Source organism: Anopheles coustani, chromosome 2, assembly GCF_943734705.1.
Source record: "Anopheles coustani chromosome 2, idAnoCousDA_361_x.2, whole genome shotgun sequence".
Taxonomy (NCBI): domain Eukaryota; kingdom Metazoa; phylum Arthropoda; class Insecta; order Diptera; family Culicidae; genus Anopheles; species Anopheles coustani.
The window spans coordinates 31569213-31594187 of record NC_071289.1 but is presented as its reverse complement, the minus strand read 5'-3'; the positions used below and the strand labels follow the sequence as shown (position 1 = coordinate 31594187).

General features: G+C 47.3%; 1 protein-coding gene across 1 annotated transcript in view; it reads right to left on the bottom strand.

Moving 5' to 3' along the window:
- Nucleotides 1–24975, bottom strand: part of LOC131263440 (nascent polypeptide-associated complex subunit alpha, muscle-specific form) — a 95824-nt gene that overhangs the window by 12505 nt on the left and 58344 nt on the right. Inside the window, exons 7-16 of the mRNA XM_058265640.1 lie at nt 18408–18573; nt 17945–18314; nt 16575–17071; nt 14744–14899; nt 14543–14676; nt 14246–14463; nt 13954–14175; nt 13762–13886; nt 13199–13498; nt 3775–3987 (exon numbers count right to left, since the gene is read on the bottom strand). Coding sequence (XP_058121623.1) covers nt 3775–3987; nt 13199–13498; nt 13762–13886; nt 13954–14175; nt 14246–14463; nt 14543–14676; nt 14744–14899; nt 16575–17071; nt 17945–18314; nt 18408–18573 — 2401 coding nt within the window. The remainder of the gene's footprint in view (nt 1–3774; nt 3988–13198; nt 13499–13761; nt 13887–13953; nt 14176–14245; nt 14464–14542; nt 14677–14743; nt 14900–16574; nt 17072–17944; nt 18315–18407; nt 18574–24975) is intronic.

The window sequence follows — 24975 nt, the reverse complement described above, 5'->3', positions numbered from 1 at the left end:
ACAATCTGACAGCTTTCTGGGCGCGGCGCAATCACAACTGCAGCATCCTTGCAGAAAGAACCGGAAAGTCCCGAGGCAAGGGCTGAGTATCGATCGATGCCGGCAGTGCAAGTTGTTGCTGGAAAACCGGCACACGGAAGGTGGCAGGTTTATGTACGGAATCCGCCACCGCCACCGACCGTAGGTTCAATGCCAGTTCGCCGGCCGGCCGGCCGGTCCGGGAGTAGTACGATCGCGCATGTGGAGAGCAGAGCGAAGTAAAAAGTGCAACGGGCTGCTATTTGTGGCACAAATCGCCGTCTGGTATCGTATCGCCCCCTTCCGAGTCTGATAAGTGTGCACATAGTGGGGTGGAGTTGTACCATGCTGTCGCTCGCTGGCAACACGGCGCACTACGAGCTACTACTACTACTACTACCACGACTACTACCAGTCTCACTCTCTCTCGCTCGCTTTCGTCAAGTGCCACTGAACACATAACGAGCGCGTTGATGGGCGAAGTTTGGGATGAAGAAAGCGACCGGTGAAGGGCATCCAGGAGGGCGGGGGGAGTCTGTCCGGAGACCGGAATGCACACCAACACTGGCGCGAGCTTTCCAGGTTGGGAAAACGTCATCCAGCCACATACCGGGGAAAGCGGAGAAATCTGCAAGCCGGCATCGCGAACTCACACTAGCGCACGCCCACACCCGAAAGGACAATGACTGGCTCGGTTGGCAACACTGTCGCCTTCTAGGAGAAGAAAACGTGTCGCTCTGCTTATCTGCCGGGTCCCGGGGAACCCAGGGAAGGTTTGGCTTTCCACATCCTTTGTGGTGGAGAAGGTGGAGGATGCGAACTCGACTTGGTTCTGCAGTTCATCGTCTCCATGATGGTTATGTGGCTCGCCTGGGCCAAGCAATGGTTGTAAAATTAGACGACCACTGCCGCTGACTCGACACTCCAAGCGACGACGGAAGCTCATGTTACTGGTCTTCCTCCAGTGCTTTCTAAGGGTCTTCTTGTTTTGCAATTTTAAACCTGTCATTTTCCTTGGGCGGTGTTTCCAACACTACACAATTTCACGGAGATTCGAACGAATGCTCGTCCTCGTGGAGGAGACAGTTTTCCCTGTTGCTGGCTTTGGATATCCGGTCTCAAGCCCTGGTTTACGGTTCAGGGTGGGAAGTCCATTGGAATTGTAGTTGTTTTTAGTTCATAGGGAGTTTGATTACTTGAACAACAAAAACGAGTTGGCAGCCAATCGAAAGGGCATTATTTTTAAGCGAACTTCCCCATATCCCATATCACACATGTTCAATTTATTTATATTTTCTTCTTCTCCAGGGCGAAACTTTCCGATAAATGACTAACAACGACTGCAGCTTAGAAACACCACCAATCTACCGATAAACAACAGTTTGTGCTACTGAATATCATCAAACCCTTTCGATAAGTTTTTTGGTGTACGCGAAAAAAAAAAACTGGAAAAAATGGTTTCTCGACTGCGAGGCTGCAGTTCCGTGCTGATTTGCTTGCTTCTGCCTTGCCATTTGCCGCCGGAGGTCCCGGGGTACACGGACCCGATAAGACACGCGGACTCAACCCTTATCGGAGTGTAACGTCCGTTGGTGTGCGCCATGCGGGGCAACGTGAGCGACATTTTTTTTTCCTTTGCTTCTCTGCAATCATCTGCCACCGGAGGGCTTGTGTGAGGGTAGGCTGGATGGAAGGAGGAAGGGAAAAACCCATACCCCACCGCTACGGGCGACTTGTGATTCACGCAAACCAATCGAACGACACGAAGGGGTGCGGCAGCGCGGAAGGTGTGATAAGATATCGCAAAAGATGGCGCTTTTTTTTCTCCCGTTCGCTCTTGATTGCAAAAAAAAAACCGGCAAACGCGAAAAAAAAAAACACATGGGTGACGGAAGGTTCGCAGGGTAGTAAATGCAGTCGGGCAATCGTACTTTTTTTTGATATTTCAATATTTAACGATACGAGATGGCAGAGAGGTTACTAAAAACGTATTGACAAAGTGTGAGAAACAAAAGGCTCGGCATGAGTCAGATCGGTTGCCGACACAAAGAACATGGAAGGTATCGGTTGTTTTTTTGTCAATAATTTTGTTTTTGTTCCGACGCCAGAGACCACGTCCTAATGGAATCAGTTGATAATTAAGTACATTAAAAAACAACGATTAATTTGATATGAAACAAAACCAAATAGAACACATTCATGTATAATTGTGTATGAATTGTGATTATCGTAAATATATTTTATAAGCTTAAGATAAAACATCATTGACAGCAAAAACTTGTTTGTACGTAGAGGAATGATATAGAAACAAACAAAAAATAAAAAAATGCATTATTTGAAATTTACTTCAAAGAGTAATATGTACCAGAAAATTAAATAATATGGTTTGATAAATTAACATGCTTGGATTATAGTGCACACGAATAGAAATAAAACGAATATAAAACTCTAAGCGAAAACCCAGTTTCGAAAAAAAACCAGCATAAAAATTGATCAAAAGTAAAACAAATACAAATACAAATTTTTCATTTCATTTTCACACTGCCATAACATATGGCAATGTTATCGAAACAAAATTAAAATTTATAAAATTACATTATTTGAAATTGACTTTATAGAGCAAGATGTACTAGAAAATTAAATAATATGGTTGGATAAATGAACATACTTGGATTATAGTATATACGAATTTAAATAAAACGAATATAATTCTCCAAGCGATAATCCAGTTTAGAAAAAAACGAACCAACATAAAAGCCGATAAAAAGTAAAACAAATAAAGATTTAACCACTATAGCAGAATAAAACAAAACAAAAAAAGTTTTTTCATTTCATTTTCACATTGCCATAACAATGTTATCGAAATAAAAGAAAAATTTATTAAATTGCATTATTTGAAATTGATTTTATAGAGCAATTTGTACCAGAAAATTACATAATATGGTTGGATAAATGAACATACTTGGATTATAGTATATTTTTTTTTTTTTTATGTGGCACGACATCCCCTAGTGGGACAAGGCCTCTCTCCGAAGAGAGTTTGTGTGACCGAAAGACGGTATATTATAGATCGGTGGTCAGCCGTTCGTACCGGAGGGTGCCAGACTCGAGATTCGATCCCACACCTGTGGTGTGGTGTTTCCTCGCGCTACCGCTGCGCCATGGGCACCCCCGGATTATAGTATATACCAATAAAAATTAAACGTTCTAACGAAATTCTAAGCGAAAATCCGTTCACAAAAAACAAATCAACATAAAAATCAATAAAAAGTAAAACAAATAAAGATTGATGCACTATAAAAAATAAAACAAAATAAGAATATTTTGTTTCCTTTTGAGTACAAACATTTAAAACACAAACATAAATGAAAATGTAATTGAGCATGCTTTTGGAGTTGGGCTCTGAAGTATATGCGATAGTTTTCATTATCAGACCGTTCAACAACTGTTGATTATCGCGCCGTCCATGATAAAAGTTGGTTATCATTACCGGATGCTACACAAATATTACATGTGATACCGTCAGTAAACAAGGGCAGCGATCCCTTTTTCTAGACGGAAATGACCCATTAGTAGCCGATGCAACACGAAGTAACAAATAACGGTGGCATCGGGCAGCGCGCAGTAAAAACATCATGTTGCCAAACAAAAACAACAAAAGAACAACAAACCAGTCCATTTTCAGACACTTTGGAACCAGATTGAAGATGAAAACATTTTTGATGGAAAAAATAATACATGGTTGAGGTCACTCACCGTCGGAACCGGGCGAACGCTGCAGGAAGACGGATGGCGAGTCCCGATGGTGCGGCTGGGGATGGTGTGGCTGCTGATGGTGTTGGTGCTGCTGATAGTGGTACTGCTGTTGCTGCTGCTGATGATGATGATGCTGCTGCTGCTGCTGGAGCTGGAGTTGCTGCTGTTGCTCCCTGTCCTTCTTCGATTCCTTTTCCTTCGTCCCGGAATTGCCTGCGATCGATGCGATGAGGGTGATAGAAAAGTCATGCCAAAAGTCCGACCGAACGCAAAGTGCGAACACAAGTACGAGTTGCGGGGGGGAAAAAAAAAGACAGACAAACGAAGACCCGATGATGATTAGTTAGTTGAAAGCATCGCCAGGAGTGGGGGGGTGAGGGTGAGCGGGTTTTCGGGCGGGGTGAAGGCAGCGGGATGATACGGGATAGGAGGTTACCGGGGACGGAAGTGAGGCAACCGGGTAAAGACGATTTCCGGCGTGGCGTAATGAGCTGCTCGGTGACAAAACCGAAACGAAGCGAAAATGTCGATCGAAAACCGAAGAACCGAAGACACCAATAGAGACACTCATGGTTTCCTTTCTTTTCTAGTCTATCTTATCGAAACTGGGTGTGGTTGTAGGTTCGCGCTTGGGAAGGGATTTTGTGTGTGCCACCGGCATTTCGGTGCTCAACACTGATAAAGCCCTGGGCCCGATAAGTTGCAACACACAACACAGAAGCGAACTAAAAAAAACATATGGAATCGCGGAATGCTTCGGAGTGCGAACAAAGTACAAACTCACTCGGCGAGTGCACTTGTTGCCGCCGACTGGGTGTGTGTATGTACATTCCTTATCTTGCAGACGGGTACCGAAACTAGGAAGCGAAACCCAAACAAAAAACAAACGTCCACCATCTTCATGCATGCCAACTGCCAATCACGGACCCGGGGGTGAAGAACCCGAAATAAAGAGGTCAAAAGTGATGCATCCGATGGTTCCGATGCTAATTTTTTAACTGCCCTCCTCTCCTTATGGTCCGGATTCTTGGTCTTCCTTTATGCGCTTTCCGTTATCAACAAATGCCTCCGAACGGAAGGTTCTTTGTTCCGCTATATGGCCCTGACACAATGTAATGCACATGTTCCCAGGCACAAAAACCCAACGGGCGTCCAACTCTACCCCGGCTGATTCGGGTGCATCTCGGATGGGTGGCCTTGTTTGATAAGGACCGAAATGCGCTCGGTGGCGCATTTTTGTGCTTCTTTTGATATTCAGCCCGTCCGTTTTCTTGCCTTGGCCCGATTATTTGATTATCTTCCATGTCAAACATTTGACATTCGCAAGGAGGAAAGAACCAAGCAACCGGAAGGAACGGAGTTGCCGGGGGTCGGCCGGAAAACGGAAATAAACCTCAGCGCTTAACGCGTGGATGTTGTGGAGACGAAGAGTTTTGAAGAATGTACGCCGGTTTTATGTTTGATGAGCGTTTTACGACGTTTATCCGCGTTGTAGTACCACGTAACAAGTGAAAGCAGCACAAAGGGCCCTGTTGCAGCCCGGGCTGTTCTTCGGTTCTTCTATGTGGCACCACTTTTATGTGGTCTCGGTGTGGTTTACGAGCTTTCGCGTTCGTTCCGAGGCGTGGCACCAGTGTTGCCAGTAGGTTTGAAAAATACTGGAGCCAAAATTTGGTTGGGAGCTGAGATTTTATGTGGAGTTCTAAATCCTTTAGAGACAGAAAAACCGAAGAGATGAAAGGCAATTAAATGGTCCTTATGAACACACGTAGAAATAAGTTGGATTTACTACGCAAGAGAGAAAAATAGATAGGAAATTACTATCATTCGATTTACGAGTTTGAAAGTACTTTTTGTTTCTATTTTACGGAAGCCAATCCGACCCGATAAAGTGGCCTCTCCTGCATAATGGAACCGGTTCGGTGGGTAAAAGTTCTTAAATTGATCATCCTTTTCCGGAGCGAACTGGTCGACCGTCATAAACAATCTCATCAGCACATTTTGGCGGTCGGGCCCAAAAGGAAAAAAAAGCCCCAAAAACAAAACTGCTCCTACAACTTCCTACATTGCGTATTTATTTGGCAGAAGGTTATTCGAGGAAAGTGGAAAACTTTTTCTCCCTCGCAAACCATCCCGTTGCCCGGTTCCACAGGCGTTTTCCGGCGTGGTTTAAGTGGTGGGTTGTTACTTCGGACCATTTCCATTTCATCTCACGACGGCGAGTCCCCGTGACCTTTCCCTGATCGGAGGGGTGGTATGGGGGGGAAAAGTGTCCCTACAGAAACCGTCCTCCGGAGGACCAGTATTCTAGTGAAATAATCGAAAAGTATTGTGGATGAAACGAAATAAGAATGTCTTAGAACGTTCGACCGAAGGTCGGGGTTGGAGAAGAATTTCCATTAACCATTAAGCCTCACACGAACGGGATGGAAATTTATTTTTCCCCGCCGAACAGTTGAATCCCGTGGAATAAAACGGTGTTCCGCAAAAGGGCTGCGGCGGAAAAACGCTCTCCCCCATGTTAAGTGGCGTGCAGGATATATTTTATGGCCAGGAATGTCTGATGAGGCGCAACAGCCTTCCCACTGGCGGGCGCGTCGGTGAAGTGTCCCATCATACTCGGGACCGTGCGGAATCGGATCGAAACAAAAGTCCCGGCTCGTTCCCATCGGACGACGCCTCATTTCCATTTCGGCGTGCAGAGACGCGCGCACGTGTGTGTATTGGTGTAAGGAATAATCCACAGGCTGGGAAGGATAGCGATAAGGATAAATTGATGCCGCTGTCAGGGGACGGGCAACGTCACCAACATCAATACGAAGCGGGCGAGTGAAAGAGAAAGCGTCCGATTAAATGTGCGCGAGCGCAAAAACCCAGCGGCAGACGTTATGCCGTCGTCGATTTGAATGCGGAAGGGGGAAGAAAAGGACATCCCAGCACACACTTTCGCACGCAGCACGAGACAAAGGCCACCCGCGTGTGTGCCGTAGTTGTTTAGTTTCCCTTCGCCGGGGCGTTTTTCGTTCGGTTCGAGCGGGAGGAACGTCAACCTCCCCCCAGACCAACACCAAACCACCACTAACACGCTTGCGCTAATCGGAGGACAAAGGCCAGGCTAGGACGAAATCTGCCCCGCAGGACGGTGTGAGACACACACACGCATACAAGTACAACAGTACAGTTCACAGGGTTTTAGCGTCGTTGGAGAAAAAAAAGACGGAAAAATCGCATGGAAAAGCGATCGAAGGGGATGGGTCGAGAGAGGGGGTGAAATATAACCGCAATTTAGCGTTTCCAAACGTCAGCGAGTAAGTCGACGTCCTTTGAAAAATGTCCTTCACCCCCCACACGCTCAGCTTCCCTCGTGCCTTTCCACAAGGCTTTTGGAATAGGAAATAAAATAAGGAAAAGCTCGGCCTAGCCTGAACTGGGCTGTCCTTTCGATGTTCGGTGATATCCGACCTTTTCCCTAATTAGGGAACGGGTGGGTCGAATCAATGGTTAGCAAATAAACAACAACCACCAACCGACAAATGGTGGTTCACTCGCGTGTGGAAAACGTTTCGTGATGGAGAAAAAAAAAGGAACGAAACACACACGAGCCGGGAGTCTGGCCGATGGAAAATAAAAATAAATAAAGCAAACGTTGGAAAAAGGCACGAAAATGTACCGCAGTCACTGCGTGTAGGTCTGTACACGTGCTCGTTGTCCCGTCTGTCTGTATAGCTAGGGGGAGGGAGGAGAGGGAGGGGGAGGTCCTTGCGTGCGGCAAGGGATTAATGGGAAAACCGCTCACCAATACCAATGCGCGCGGCAAAAGGACGAAATCGCTCACCAACGTCCAACGAAACCGGGTTTACAAATACAAGCAGAACCGAGCAATGACCTGAAGTGTGGAGGGGGGTAGGGGGGGCATTTGCGGTCGGAAAACTGTTCCACTACGCCGCTCGCTTCATTCACAGCGAAAATGCCGGCTGCATTCGGCATCCTTTTCCATCCGCCTCTTCCCTTCCCCCTCTCGGCGGTGTTCGGAAAATCAATATTTATCCCATTGAACAAATACACTCAGGAGAAATTTTTCCACCACACTATGGCCACTTTTACCACTACCACCTTATGGCACCACGCCGGCAAACCCACCGGGATGGGCGTTCGAGGTTGGGTATTATTACTGCTGATGTTATTGTCATTGGATCCTGTCGCTTATGACTCCGACATCCGGCCGGGAAATTCTTCGAAGCGGTGCGGAAGATTTTTTTTCCCGCAACTTTTCCGTCCGTCTTCGACATCCTGCGGAACGATGATACTTCCGGCCGGTTCCGGCGAAGCACACGCACACTACACCGCCCGACGTTGGGTTGGGTTGTGTCGAAATGTCGAAATACATCCTTCGAGCCCACCGACACGAACACATGTAAGGGAGCACCCGAGGTGGCCTTTTCCCGAGGCGTTTTCTTTGTTTCCATCCACCCTCGAGAGGGTGGGGGGGGGGTGGGGGCACCATCGTTGTCAATGGCGATAGCGTGGCCGATAGGCGCTAAAGCCCAGCGAACCGTCGAAACCTTTAATCCTCCAAAAGGCAGGGCTCCGGTTGAAAGGGAAAGGGGGGTAAGGGGGGCAAAAACACAGCGCCACCCCCCTCGTGGATGGACCACATTGATAAATGGAAATTAATGGAATCAAGGCGGTTTAAATGGGTATTTCCGGGAAATACTCCAGGTTTGTGGAGCAATGGGGGATACATTTTTTTTGGGGTTTGCGCTCGGTTTATCGAAATCCGGAACATTGGTAAGCAATCGGACCCGTGAAGGTCGTTTGTAAGTTGCGTCGGACGTACACCCAGCTCTGCCCCCTTCTCCCTGTTTTGACACAAGGACCTTTTTGTGTGGTAATTCGTATTCATTGCTGTGGATTATTACGGGATTCCAACAAACGGGATCGCGCAAAACCACCCCCCCCCCCCCCCCCCACCGAACGGTGCGTGCGATGGAGTAATTCTGTTTTCAAAGGACATCACACATACACACACACACACGAACTTTACCCTCGCAAGGTTCATTCGAGAAATTTGCTTCATTGTTGGAAAATCTGAAGCCATTAACGGGCTACCCTTTTCCGGCGCAGGTAATTCGAGGGATCGCCCCACAAACCTCTCGTCACGGAAGGCCGGACCCTTGTGTCGGCACCGGTGAGTTCCCGGGAGCGAAAGCGCTCCATAATTATCGAGCGTCACCAGGGTGGGCGGTGGGGGGAAGGTAGCAAAAATTAAGCCATGAAGATGAGAAAGCTTGAACCCGGGCAACAACACTTGCTGCCCGAAAATCCATTCCATCCGACAAGAGAGGACCCCACACCTTCTGGAGGTAGAAAAAGTTTCTTCTACCCCGGAAAGCAGCAAAGTATTTTTAAGGTGTACCATTTCGATCCAGGCCAGTGAAAACTGGAGGAGTTTTTCCGACGCATCAACGCCGGTCGGTTGGGGCAGCGAGTGGATTGTTGTTTCCATTGCCCAAAATCTTAATTGTTTCGCTTTGCTGAGATAGCGCAAAACATGGGAACCACCAACACCGGAACCGGGTGGGGACATTTTCCACCCATTTGCATTTTCCCAACTCCACCATCCAAAAAGCGTATGGCTAGCAGTTGCGTGCCGTGAGTCCTTCGAAGATGTTTGCCGTTGCAAGGTTCATCAACCTAATGCTTTTATGACTTTCTTCGGGAAACTTCGTGAACTCTATAAAAAAGTTTGTAAAACTTTGTTTTTATGTTAGTGAGCAATTTAAAACTGTTGTTTTGATGAAATCAACTTGGAGAGGGGTTTTTAAATAAAAATTCGTCATACGATATCAGAAGAATTATTTTTGTGGATATACAACCAAATATGTTTAACGTAAACAACCATTTTCAACAGATTTTCGCGCTGCTTCTTTATTCATTGAATCACGTCTTTGAACCATTAGGCACGATTATTCATCACCAAGTGCCGATTAAATGGATATTTTTGCTTCGACGACAGCTTTTTTAAACGGCGTTGTGACAAACCGAACGCGAAGGGAGAAAGCGGAGCAGATCCGACGATTACGATAAGAACCGGACCGAACGGTGGAACCGTCGGAACGTCATTCAGTAATCGTGATAAATTGCTCAAGAGTGTCGCAAACCGTGACCGCACGATCGATACCGAGGGACAGTGCGATATGGAATTTGTGTCAAATATTTAAACAAGATATGGTAGAATTGAAAGAAACAAAAATTGTAAACCCTACCGTCACGGAAAATGGTTCGCATAAAATGTGAATGAAAATCGCAGTTTTTGTTTGCCTGTTGCCTCAAGAATAAGAAGTTTTGGCAGAATTCACCCTTCATGTTTCGTCGAAGAATGTTAGTCATTGGCTTCACTATTTGCATGCAAATCGTCCTAAACCTCATGACCTTGGACACGCGTACACACACACTCTCTTCCCAACTCCCTAGTCCCGGGACGGGACTTGCACAAACATCTGGCATTTCCCCGGCTGCTGCCTGTGGACAGTGGAAAGGCAAATCTCTATCTATCTCACAACCGAATGGTTTGTTTATTGCGCACCCCAAACGCATTTATCGCGACGGCTTCAATGGCCGTGGACTGAGCAAACAGCTCAGGGGACCTCTACTCCGGGAAGGTGAAAGGAACCACGCACGTTGGGGAGGGGAGTTTTTTTTTTGCCTTTTCGATTCTTTTCATCCAAAACGGACAGAGAAAAGTGCGCCGATCTTCGGTCGCTCGAAACGTGGATAAGCACGCCGGAACAACGGAACACGCACACGCGGCAGCAATGGCAGCTTCTTCAGCTTCGGGCTCGCCAATCGAGGCCAGGCATGCCGGGATGGGAGTCGAATAAAATCGACGCACCACGACGAACCGTTCGTTCGCTGCAAACGGCATGACGTCATGGGCTGGGAGCGCAAACCGTGCGCTACTTGATTACTTGATGCCACGTTCGGGTGCGCCGGCGGAAGCGGATTGATAAGTTCCCGGCGCTTGGGATGGTTCGAAAATAAAATCCATAGATTCATCAAGCTCGCTGGCCGTAGGAAGAACCGTTCGCCTAAAAAATTAGGCAAAGCAGCGTAAAAGTTCAAGTTTATTGCGCTCGAATGGTTCAAGGCTTTCCCATCGACCCATGCCGTCGATTGACTTGCCATTTCAGGAATACGCTTGCCATGCACGCGCCGGGAGGAAATGGAGAACGCGCCGAGAGTCGATTCTCGGCCGCAACGCGCCGACATCCGTTTCCTTCGCGCTGGAGTGTGGTGGTGAGTCCAAAGGGAATGGGAGGAGCGGGACGTAACGCAAAAGAAACAAACTAAGAAACCGTCCGTTCTGCCCTCCACTTGGCCCGGGGAGTACGTGCGCAACACGAGAAGGCGCGCGATGCTTCAATTTTGCGATTTCCGACTGCGTTTCCGATGCTGGTGGAATACCAAAAAGGCTGATGGACTGTGTATATGTGTGTGCCGGCGGCGCTTATGCGGATGCGATAACAGTCAGCATTTTGCGGCCACAGATTTTTGACGTCCGAGGCTCCGATGGAGGTTGGATAAATCGGTAGACTTTAGATATAGGTCGATAAGGGCATGAGTGTTATCTATGGAAAACAAGTGTTTGTTAATCTGCGAAACACAAAAATACATTTATGACGAACAACAAAAGGAAAAGGTTTGAAGAACAAAAAATAGATAAGTAACACAGTCTCATGAATGGAAATGGAATGGTCTCAATCAACACCATACCATAAAATTATGACTCCGTTCATTACAAATCACATCGGAATTCACGATCCATAAGCTGCGATCGGGGGCAAGTTAATCGATGATCGTCTATCAAATGGTACTTAAAGATATTGATCGTGTCTGAGAAACCGAAGTTAAAAGTCTGTCTCCACAAATGAACGAACAGCACCCATCATCGTCGAACACGCGACACTTGCTGGGCGAAGAATGGGAATGCGGGCGAAAGATTAGAGAAGAATTGATTGAATTAACTTCACGGCTCCCTCGTCGCGATCTTTTCGACCCCTTCGCGTATTGCTGCAACGACGAATCGACGTATGGGAAGATTAGATCGCCTTCGATCGGAACGGTGTGTCTGCCAGTTCGGTAGGCCACACTATAGATTTTTGCTTCGAAGAGGCCAGTTTTTTCTCGTCTGCGAAGAACCATCGCCACCTCGCCGACGAACAGAGGGGGAGGTTTCATATTGACTTCTTTACTGTTCGCAGGCGCTACGAATCCGTCGACGTTAAACCCTCACTAATTAGTTTGGTTACGCTTTTCGAGTGTGTAGCGTCTAAATGTTTTAGCAATTCGGTGCCGGTGGCTCCCCGCTCCCCCCGGGGACGGAAGGCGTAGTTTTGATGTTTGTGTTGTGCTAGATTACAGATTAGGTGGGTTTCTGGGATTGGAATTGTGACTTGGCGGTTAAACAGCTGAGAGCGGAGAGGCGCACACGGATTGGGAAGAAAATCTACAAATGAATTACGATCATGAGAGGGTGCGGGGACATGGGGAGGGGGGTTGTTGTTCGGGGTGGGGGTGTGATTCCGTGGGTAGATGCTTGATGTGCGGGTGCAAAACGGGTGCGAAGATGAACATTTTTAACAAGTCGTCTTTTGGCCGAGTATCGCTGTTGCATTGAACTTAACGTTTAGGCTATCGTGTTCACAAGCGATTGGTTATTCAATTTGCCTCTTCTCTTCAACGCGGCCGATTAATTCATAACCCGTTCAAGTTCGATGATATCGACCCGAAAGAGGAATATTTCCGGCAAATCGCGACGGGAGAGAAAAAAAAATACACCGATGAAAACGCATCACGAACGACCGGCGTTTTATGGCTGCGTTTGGTCTGAGCGGAAAAAGGCAAGAAAATAAACGGCGCCTTCAGCAAGGTTACTAAAACAAAGTAACATTTCCTGCACATTTGTGCTGAAAGTGTTGCTTTGTTCAAGTAACCTTGGAGTTTACTTGCAGTTGGCGTTACGAGGTATTACGAGAACGTTACGCGTGTTTTTAAAATCAGGGTTGCCAGAATCGTAGAAATCGAATAATAATTAAATTTAAAAAAGAAACCGTTGTATATATAAATTGTAACGTGGGGAAAAACAAAAGGTTAAATAAAGTGAAAAGATTTGAATCCATTACGACAGGACGAAAAACGGAATAGGGAGGAAATTGGGACAAAGGACGACACGACGAACCGAACCGATTGCGTTTGGAACGAACCGCTCGCGAACGAAGTAAGCCCACAAAGTGGGAAAGTGTTAAAAAAAACCGGAACGACACGAAACAAATAGGATCACGGGACGAAAACGGTAATACCGGCCCTCGCACCGGTCAGATAATTAAGTAGCGAATGTAAGCGTCCTGGAGGAATCGCCCCCTACCTTTGCGAATGAGCAAACTAGTAACCCGGCGCAGTGCCTCACGCGGTGACTTGTTGAAAAATTTGGGTGTGAGATTTGGTGGTAGGGTGAGCGGTTTGCGGCTACCCGTACCCGCTGCCTCCCAGGCGCGCAGCGATCCCTGCGGATGGAGCCGGTCCAGGTTCTCGGTCGAGGCCGGTCTCGGGTGGCGCTGCTTCGGGTACCAGCCCCGGGCGGGGCCGCCGGCCAGCCGCAGCATCTCCCCGTTGGCCAGCGCCTGGCTGATGCTACGCTGTCGACTGCCGATCGTGGTCGAGGCACCTGCGTGGACATGGTGAAGATACGGAACGGAAACAACAGACAAGCGTTACGACAAATGGTGTATGGTGGTTAGTGAGTAGCACTGATTTGCGTAGCGGCCGTCTCCCGCCGTTAGGTGGTTACAGTAGCCCCGTCACCGCGAATGGTGCGAATGGTTTCTTGTTCTTTTTTTGCACGAAAATCGGATGTGCGGATCAGTGGGTTAGTAACACAATTTTGGGCAGAGACTGGTGCGCCTAACCGGGAAGGGAACGGATACGTACTGATGCCCACGACGGAGGATCCAAGACTGCTAGTGGTAGAGTTAGTTCTTGGTGCCGTGCGGCTTCCGCTACCGTGCGGTGGAACTTCCGGAGCGCGTCGGTGTGGTGTACGCGGTATGTCACAGCTAAAACGAAGCAGATTGTCAATAATGTTTACGAAAAATTTATACAACTGTCGAAAAAAATACCAACCCTCTGGCAAAGATGGGTGTTTCGGGCAGGCTGCAGGACGTTTGCAGCGATCTCTCCTCGCGGGGACTCTGGGCGGTGCGCTTCTGGTAGCCGCCGGTGATAACTCTTCGTCGCGAATTGCAACCGGGCAAATCGGGAGGAAGTGTACCGGGGGCGTGGGGTGATGTGGACGAACCAAAGGAACCGTTTCTGTACGACTTGCTGAACCCGGCATCCATCGATCTGGTAGTAATAAAGAATGTTATCGTTAAATTTTCCTATATTTCGTTCCTCTAAAGACGAACTCAAATACCTTGTTTTAAGTGTATTTATCGATGGTCCACGATGGGGTGGAATGGCTGGTGGATGATCCTCTCGGTAGCCGTGGATCATGGGGTCTTTCTTTACCGACCCATTGATACTACCGTTGGTGCGGGTGCGTGAGCTGATACGGATGCCGTGCATCTGGTGCAGCATCTCCGGTTCTTCCGTTGGCGACGGAGGCAACGGTGGAAACTCGTCACTGTCCTGCTGCGAGTTGAATAATGACAAAGAAATGTTTGCACAGGTTAGTAGCTGAAACGTCGGGCTGCACAACGAGACAACTAACCGGTTCCGGGCTGGACGATGGTGGCGATGGTGGCAGCGGTCCAAGGCCTGCTTGCGAGAGAAGCATTTCTTTGGCACTTTCTGATTTATGAACACCTAGACGAAAACCTAGTGGACGTCTTGCTGGAGGTATGTCTGAAAAGAAAAATACGTTAGTGACATGGCCATGATTTCTTCGTCCTGCTGAAATAATTTTTCTTACCGGCTACTCTAGCAACGGATATATCACCACGTAATAAAGCACTAATGTTATCTTCTATCTTGCGCAGCGGGACTCCTCGCTGCGTGTCGCTGTCCACCTCTTCGTCCTCTTCGATAGGGGGTGCCAGTTCGCGCCTTGGCGTTGACAACGTGTCAGCTGAAAGAATAAATAAAATGATGAAAAATTAGAAAAAAAGGAAGCAGTCTATGAATAAAATATATCCATTAAAGCTTGTATTGCTGTTTCTGTTTTATCTTAAATTATTTTCATAACTTCAAATTCAAAAACAGAAACAGAAATGAAGCGTTATACCAAAGCTTGAGTACAAGTTGCCGTACAAGCTTGAAACTTGTGTGCTTTGTTGAGTGCAGGTTGCTGGAAGAATTACAGCATACAAACGATTGTACGCAAGTTGACCCAGGGATGGCGAATCGAAGTTGTTCGGAATCAGAACCACAAATTACTAATATTCAAAACCAGCTAGAATATTTATATAATCAACAAAGTACTTATTTTGATTCGTCTCTCCGATAGAAAATTTGGAAAAAAAACTTGTCATAACACATTATTCCATTTCGTGCGCATGGTTGACCAAATCGCCACAATATCCTAACTTTTTATGAATGTCATTATTGCGAACAGATGCCAAAAAGATGTCGGGCTTCCTGGGTTGTGATAAACATAATTGCCGGATCTATTTCTTGGGACCGTCCGACCTTTCTCAAGCCTTTCGGAAAAGGCTTTCCTTTTCCCCTCGCATTGTGTGTAATGACGAAAGGATGACCTAGTGGCGAAAAGCCATCAAAATACAAAACAGGGAGGGTTCGAAAGAATGAAACCCACGAAGAATGGATTCCAACGTTCACCGTAAGACCGTGGAAGATGCCACCACCTTGGGAAGGGGTATTTATTTGGCACGCTGACCATACCAGCCCCGACGATCGATGCTGAAGAAGTCCTTCCGGTGCCTAATCAAACCGTTCCAATGGTTAATGTTTCTTGGCGAAGGATGGTCGAGAGGGAGTAACCGTAAGATGCTGCAGGAGGACCCCGGTGGGCCGCTTTTCTAATTTCAACCTTTTCCACCATTAGCCCTCAAGGTGGGCAGCGAAATTAACAAACCCACCGAGCCAACCCATTACGGACGGTTGAAGAAGAGATATTATAGGAAGCTTTGTTTTTTCATTTTTTTTCCCAAAATGACACAGGGCGCAAGGGAAGGCGGAGACGGATTCTTCGCGCCCCTAATTAACTGATGACGACGGTGCACGGTGGGCTTCCGCACGAAGCTTTACCATCTCAACAACTTGCCAGGGTTGTTAGGTATCCTCGGCTAACGGGTTTCGTTTTACATGGGTACAACAAAAAGAAAGCCTGACTACTTCAGCAAGAAGGACACTCTACTGGCCGGTGGTGGTTTTTTCCAGGAGGGGGGATAGGGTTAGTAAGCTTAGACTAATTGCTCCGAGGAAGGCGAAAGGCGCAGACAAAGTTGACTTCCGGTAGTCGAGCTTTTTTTCTGCTCGGTGCTGGTTGTTGATAGTGTCAAGCTGACGACGGGGCCCGACACGGGGTTTTCTTTAATCATTCTCATCAATCTAGCCCTGGCAAGCGCTTTATCAGTGCCTTACTGGGCAGCTTAAGGTTGCCAGTAATTATCATCGCAAATGCAAAGCGTAGCATTACAAACCACAACTGTGGTGCGCGAGGTTCGTGATGGGATAATATTGACGCCCAAGTGTTACCGCCCGTAAAGTATGCAATCGGACAAGCACAGCCGTAGGACATCCCCGACCGATTTAAATTTAACCGTGCTCCGTAACGTGCTCACCTGTTGCGGATGATGTGAGGGGCGGCGTGATGGTGGGCAGCGAGGAAACGCGCAGCAGTGGATTATCCGAACCATTCGGGCAACCGGAACCGTTCACTCCGTTTGGACCGCAACCGTTCAGATGGCCTGCGCTGGAACCACCGGCCGGGCCGCTCGCCGAACCATCGAGTGCATCGAACGTGGCGTTGTACGTTTTGAACTCACTGTACCGCCCCGAGCCGCTGGATTGTGGTTGATTGCCGCCGGAGGAAAGACCGACGGTGACAACGCTCGTACCACCGACAGCGCCTTTGCTCAAGCTATTGCTGCCACTGCCGCCAGCGCTGGCGGCCGGATTGATAAGCCCGTTGATGGGTGGACCGAGCGGGGACGATACGAGCCCGTGATGGTGCGCCGACGCCGGAGAAGGATAGCTTCCGGTCGGGGTGGTGATTTTTATAACATTAGTTGAAAGCTCTGAGGTAGTAGGTGAACTTAAGTCTAATGATAATCGTGACCTGAAAGTAGAGCGAGCAAAAGGAAGGAATGAAAGTAAGTATGGCTTCAGTTTGGTGCTGTTAAGGACGATGATCTTTCTACTACTTATTCCGTAGCAAAGTAGGCCTTGCCATTCAGCTGGAAGAAAGCAATGGGAGGTTGTCGAAATTAAAACATCCCAAAGGTAGGTAGTTTCTGTTTTCCACCATGGAGCTTGAGTCAAGAGTCCGGAACTATTTTCAAACCGTTTGCCTTAATCCCGCCCGTCCGTGGTGTCTCCATGAAGAAGCCCTCGCCTTTTCGCTTCCGTTAAGAAAAGGGATATAATAAACGATCTCATCTGGGGAATTGCACGAACAGCGTCGTCGCCCGCTTTCACTACCTTCTCGCAAAAAGATTCCTTTTTCAAAATTTTCATAAAATAGCTTCTTCACACCGTGTGTCAGGCTTTCGCCTGCCCCGTTCGGGGAGCAGGGCAGCCAATTCATCATGTCGAGGTGTTGCTTCGTCGCTCTTTGTGTCGTCGCTGACTTTTTGCCTTCTGCCAGATGCTGCAACGGGCGATGGCGACAAAAGGCGAAGACGTGGCGTTAACCAACAGGACCAGTCCCCGTTTCACGGCGACTCTTTAATCAAGAAATTGGGTGGGAGGTCCATCCATTTTTGAAGAGGTTACCCGGAGCACACGAGCGTGCACAGCCTCAGCGTCGTGCGAGGGAAAGCGAGTTTAAAGGAAAGGAAAAATGTGACACAAAAGATGAAAGACGGTCGGTGTTGTTGAGAGGGGTTCTTTACCTCCTGGATACTATACTCCTATATAGACAACTGTGTGTGTCGGTGTGTTTGTGTAAGGATGTCGACCGGGGTGGTCGTATTGACATCTTTGAGCGTACCTTGGAGAAAGTACGGAGTTGGGTAGCTTCTGGTTGGAGGCAGAGGATGGCGGTTTGATGCCGTGTGCCGCCTTCGGCAACCCGGACATCCCGAGATCGATACTGTGGCGCGACTTGGGCGTTATCATCGACGCCGGGAAAACCGGACTCGGCAGCCCACGGAGCATGTGATCGTCGTTGACAGCCTGCTGTTGTTGTTGCCGATGTTGATGGTGTGATGGATTCGATTGACCGTCAGCTGGCACCACCGGGCCACCGTTGTTGACCGGCTCCGATTCGAGGCTTGCCAGCCGTTGCCGCTGCCGTCGTCCTTTGCGAATAATGTACGTCCCGCGGCCGGTGATATCGGGGATGTGTGGGATGAGGTCGTCTGTTGGAAAAAGGCGGGAGAAAAAAAAAAGCGAGTTGAGTTAGAAATCGATTCGAAACGATTCGTTTTTTAAATCACTCGTCGAATACGCACCGGAGTCGGAGTAGATGGAGGCAGCCTCGTCCTCGGTGCTGCATACCGGTATGTCCGGTGGGTCGGGCCATTCGTTCGATTCGCTCTTGACGTTGCTCGGCGTGGACTCCAGGCTCGACTGCGAACTCGTCGCGTGCTTCGGGACCAGTTTCCGCCGGCCAACAACCTGCAGAGGGAGGGAACAGAATGTGGAGATAGCAAAAAATGGCATTAGTTGGCCTGCATCGGAATGGTGTGAATTCTTGATGTATGTACACGTTTGGAGGTGAAGGAAATGGAAATAAAAAGGCAGTTCGGTTTTTGCGTTTGACTTTTTCATCAATTATGAAACCACCGGGGCAGTTTTCGCGATGCAGTTTTCTTTCCGATGGCACGTTGCGGTGCATAATGTATCTGGTTCGCGAACGTTCCGTGAAACAATAGAAAGCACTAACGGAAATACAACCGGTGCGCTAGAAACTGCGCTTCAATCTGAAAGCCCCCTTTCGGCACCGATATGGAAAGAAACCCTAACTCAACCGAAATATAACGGACGGCCTCGACGCTGGTGAACAACAGTTCGCACCGGCCTCACCGGGACTCCCGGGGTTTACGTCGGCTGTCAATTTTCATTTATTTTAGTTTTAGTTTAATTTTCCATCAAGCGCACTGGCAAGGGAGTTCCACGTGTGTGTTGGAACTTCCTCGAAACGACGGTGAACACTGCCGCAGGCTATAACCGCCGGTTCTAATTCACTACATGACCGATAGCTGTCGGAAGCTGGTTCGACCACACGAGAGGTCACCCGCAACCGTTGGCTATAATGTGACCTTTTCACCGGGAAAGGTCTCGAAACCCACATATGTATATATATATTCCCTGTGGAATTTCACCTCGGTCAGAAGCGGAGCAAGGGGACGTGGACTTTGACAAATGAAGCTAATGATCCTGGACGCTTCCGGGAAACTCGGGGTCGGCATTCTTTGTTGGCGAAGTGAATTTGAGGTCACGTCAAGTTTGTGGCGAATGCACATCCAAAGGCGCTGTTCTGACAGGATCCTTTCCGATGTGGGTCTGTCAACCGGGGCGTTGGGAAATAATCCTCACGCCAATCGCGTTCCACGCAAAGGAATCCTAGTGTTACTTCCTGAAAGGAAATTCAACTTCCTGCCAACCACTTCCTCAATCGCAAGGTAGCACTCTCGAGTACCTGTTTTCTGGATCGGTTGGTTAATTTATTTGACATTCCAATTGCGTCGTGGTTTGCTGGCGAAAGACAAACAGTAATTTTTGTGTGTAAATAATCATCCAATCTTTCTCCACTGGTCGTCCGCTTCGAAAGTGTCCGAGATTGTCCTTCTCGAGTTGACGAGCAAAATCTCTTGGCCAGCAGCTGGTTAGAGAATAGTCTTCCGAGAATGTTTCATTCCATTTGCCTTTTGCTTCTTCGGAACGCGCACGAAAGTGCAGCTACTTAGGCAACTCTTTTGCCCGTCCGTTGAGTGTTTGAGTTTTGCTGACGGGCCCGTGCCAAGCTGTCCCGATTTTGCGATGCGACTTTTCCGGCCGGCCGGAACCCGACTGCATTCCGGCACTCGCCGGGGCAAGACGATGCAAACGCAACGGGGGAGTCAAGTTAAATATGTCAACAGATAGCGCCGAGCCCCGGGGTCGTCGGGAAATCGCATCGCAAATAATTGCACAGTGCGGTGAAACAGTTTTGGTGTTTGGATCGGACCAAGTGTCCACACTCCGCACTACCTTTCTCCCGCATGGTGAAGTTTTTCGCCTTGAAACGGGTCCCGAAGTCCGTAGCGAAGGGAAAGGCGGAAGGTCGAACTTTGCTGCGAGTGAAAACTTTGAAATATTAATGCCGACATTGATGTGATAAATAACGGATGAAGTTCAACGGAGGAATTTCTTTTGCTCTATGATGCGCAAAGCTTTTCCTTATTTGCGAGAGGCAATTTTCTCGAACCCATGTAGCGCGTCGTTCTTGTCATCGGGCTGCCTGCATTTGGGCAACTGTATGGAAATAGGACTTTTCTTGGCGGGAAACTGTCGCCTCGTGATACGGAAAACGGGGACGAAGGGGTGAGTGGTCTCAACTTTTCCAGTCAGCAAGAAGGGATAAATTTCTCCGGAATGCCGTTCGGAGGAAATTGGTTTGACCTAAACCCGGAAAAGTATAGTGTGTGTATGTGAGTGGACGAAGATTTTATTCAAAGCATCCAGCTTTGAGGAAAAAACATTGACAGCAAAATCAACAGATTGTTTCCCGCTGCACAACGGAGTGTAATGGAAATGTTTATTTTCGGTGAAAAAAAAAAGCAGTATAAAGTTCTTCAAATTTTCCCCGAAGAATGCTGCAAGTACAAAACTATTCGATTGAGTTTTAACGGAGATGCATTTGTTGCTTCTGAAGGATATTAATGAAGAGTGGTGATTAAATCCGGCTGCACTCCTAAATTGTCTTTCCAACACGGTACCGGAAAACTTTTCCATGTGCGAAAGGCGAACAAATAGCTTTAAAAAGACTTTTGGACGTATTTTAGCCAACTTCAACAACTGCTTTCACGTTGAACTTTTCCTTCCTTACCGCCCCCACTGTATGGCGATATGTCTTCATAAATTTCCATTCCCGGCTGCAATTCGGAATACATTTTTAATCAGGCCCATCATGGCTTATAAACTAAGTTCTTAGACTGGCAAAAGCACAAGCGCTCATACACACATATACACACAGAAGCGGCAGCAAAGCATGCGAAAAGTGCATTATCTTGTGGTAATGTTAAATGGAAAACCCATTTTCACGTTCCAACGGTCGCACACATTTCGGTGGTGGAAGCACCACAAATCCCCAAGTCCCGACCTCGCCTACCGATTTTCCCATAATTGTATCACCGTTTGCCGTAGTATGCGAAACGTGGCGCACATTATTATCATTCGGATATCGCCAATTCGGCGGAGGCAAATATGTTGCAACCACTCGGAAGAGGGAATGAAGGGTGCACCGAAAAGGGAGGCAAGAGAGATATTTGCATCTGGCAGCAGACAACAAAGGAATGCAACTTCTGTTTGTTTCTACCGCCTGCTCACTCTCTGGCTGCTCGGAAAGGGGAACTTTTGGCTCGCATCTCGACTATTTCGGTGCTCGAATGCAGTTCGAAGCTTCCCTTATTGCTAGCGTTGAGATGTTTGGGAGAAGATTTGGGACCGTAAAGTAAGTGCTGCGATAAGCATTACCGACACTTTGGCATGGAATGGAAAATCGCTTGCAAATTTGCTTGCATATTGTTTCACTAAATAATTACCTAACGTTGTATATGGTGCATATTTACTATTTGAATATTTGAATGGCACACCTTGTTTTTTTTTTTTTGCAAAGCATTAACATGACAAATTTGCTCTCCTCTGAGACAACGAAGAAGTACAAGATGGCCCACCCTTCACTCGGTTTACTTCCGCATCTAACACGACACGGAAATAGGTCATCAAAATATCAAATGTGTGACAGCATCGAGTGGGTGCCAGGGAAAAAACAGGCTCTAAATAAATAAAACAATCATCCCCGGGTTGGTGTTGCTGCCTGCGCACGTCGCGAAGGTGTTGAGTGGAAGAAATAACAACTCCAGCAAAACGGTGTCACCTATCGGCGCTCGACAAAGGACTAATATACGGTGGCAAACATGTTTCCCCGAGGACGGCGCTTTTCTCGGCCATAAACCCGTCGAAAGGGTACGGGGCATTGGGTTGGGGTGAAGCATTCGGGGATAAAAGCCGTAAGCGGAAGCAGAATACAATTTGACAGTGTTGCTTATCGCACAAGACCGGGCGAACAGGTACCCGGTTTCCGTTCGAACGTACGCGAATTGCCTGCCACGAGACGGTGCTGGTAGTGACTCTGTTGATAAGCTGCTGGAGTTGCTCTATTGCTTGCACTGAAAATATGCTCTTTGCTAGAGCATACATGTATCGGTAGGAGTCAGGAACATCGTGGAATCCCTAAGGATTCTTTTTAAAATGAGTGTTTCGCTGTAAATCGGCACGAATGGGGAACGTAGTCTCTTATCGATGAACAAATTTATACCTGTGAACATGTGTACCAAATTCTCGTAAAATATTGAATAATATTCCAAAAAATAAATATAAACCGTTGGGTCGCGTGCTTGCATTCTTGCGCAGAAATTAATTATACTACTATTTTTCATCAATTTATTTGTTAGAACTCGTTTGGTATCAATAAAAAAATATTTGATTAGTTTTGATCAATAAAAAAACATTTAAATTTTACGTTGTTCGATGTAGAGAAAGCACGAAAGGGTTGCCAACAATTTTTAAAATGGTTTATAAAACAGTAGAATTTTACAGAACTAAAGTAAAATTTATAATTTGATTCTAAATTGATTTGTTAATAATTTGAGATGAAAGATTCATCAAGCGTAAAAGAAGAGAGAACATTAATTGTGCAACAAGTGATGATAAAAGTATTAAGTAACTTCAGCTACGTTCACTTATAAAAACTAGAATTATTTAAAAACAAATAATTTAGGAAAATAAAAGAAAAAATACTGAGATTGCGTTATGTAACTGTAATTGGCGATAATTTAAAACCATATGTGCGTGAAAAGCAAGGAAGTATCTACGAAAATTGCAGTCCACTGTGCATTTCCCACTAGCCTACATTTCAACGCCATATGAGTGCCCGAGACAATAAATAGGAAAAAATGGGAAAAAGATACACCGCCAAAGATAATCGAAACAGCGACAGCGAGCAAGTTTTGTTTAACACTAGCATACATTCGCGGCATGGGAAAAAATATGCACACACACATGTAGATCGAATTCTCACACCTGGTGAAAATGGTGGGCCGGAAATCGAGTGTCCACTTCAGGGAAAACAGTACCCCCTTTCCTCCTTCGACTTCGCCAGCATCGCCTTTGTCACCCGTCGGTGCGGACGAAACTCGGTCGAACTCCCGGTCGGATTTTCCTCCCTTGTGCTCCTTAAGTGCATACACATCCTCTTTTTTTCACCAGGTGAACGACACGGAAATAGGACACTGCTGGGTAGGCTTTTCCGTTTTTTTTTGGGCAAAGCACCCTATGCGACGGTGCGCAATGATGCATCCCGTGTCCCATCGTCCCGGGCGCCATGAACCTAGGTTTAGTGTGACTTCGTTCTTTTTTTGCTACCTTTCCTTCGTTCTTTAGGACGCTTGGAAAGTGTTAAAAATGTACCACATTTTCACGCTCGCCCGGAGACCCTTGGAGGGACGCTTGTATTGTTTGCCTAGGGAAGACAATTTCTTCGCTTGCCCCCAAGCGAATAGTGGTTTTCGTTTTCATCACCCCTTGAAAAAAAAAACACCTGAGGTGCCGTTATCCCCAATCGGCAGAAATGTCATGAAAATATGCAAATGAATTATGAACCAGAACGTAACCGGTAACGATGCCCACCGCGGGACCTAGGACTGCGTTCCATCAGGCTTTTACACGTCACCGGTCGGTATCGATGCCGGAAGAACGGTTTGTCGATGGGGAAAGCTGGTCTCCTCCGGAATGTTAACGACAGCGCGCCGATCGGCGACATTGTTGAACGCAAAAGACATTCCATGCATATCACGTCGGCTGGAAAACGGGAATTGGGATTTATGTGCCATTAACAAGTGAGCTGAAAATTCTTGTAAGTTTTGTATTGACATTGAGGTCAATGCAAATTTATTACAACAATGATTTAAAGGCGAGCAATAAGAAAAAAGAGTTATTTTTACCATAAATTTAGCTACCTCAATACTGTTGAAGGAAATCGAATATTTTGATTTAAATTTCCCACACGCGATCCAATCACACACCGGGCGCCTCCATTTCGGAAAGTTTCCGGCTTCCAGCATCAATTTAAATATTCATTTATGCCGCATGCTTGAAATGGAAAAAACCGAAACGATGTCAACCGAAAGGATGCCCGCAAAGTTTTAACCCAGCCATGTGTGTGAGATGACACCGTCCGGTCCTTCCGCGAATCGAGCGAGCCGTGACCTCGGACGGTTTCTTATCGGACCGAGCGCACAAGACAAATGGACAGTTTATGTCCGGAAAAAATGGATCGTCCTTGAAGTGGATACAATTAGGCAAATTGTTTCGCTACTGACGGATGGAGACATATTTCGGTGCCTGACCTATTGCCTACACGCAGGGGAAGAAGGTCAGCTCGGGGTACGACATAAGTAGACCGCGATTGGTGGACGGACAAATTATACCACATTTCCCTACACGATGGTTGAATCGAAGAAGCAATAAAAAAGTTAAACGGACACCGGCTTCTTGATGGTTAAAAACTGTGCCGCTTTTGTTGGTACGGCCGCTCGATGCAGCATCAATTTGCGTCCAATTCCCTCGGCCGACATGATTAGGCATTCTTCGCTGGTGTGGCACATAAATTTACGCCAACTTGCCAATAATAAAGCACCCGAGGTGCACTTGGCCTGTGGCCGGGCGAACGCTTTTTTCCCAAAAGTTGCGAAGTTTTGCTCTCCGTATATCTTCGCCGCCGAACATGGCCTCCATCTTGGACCTTTGCGCGGTTGG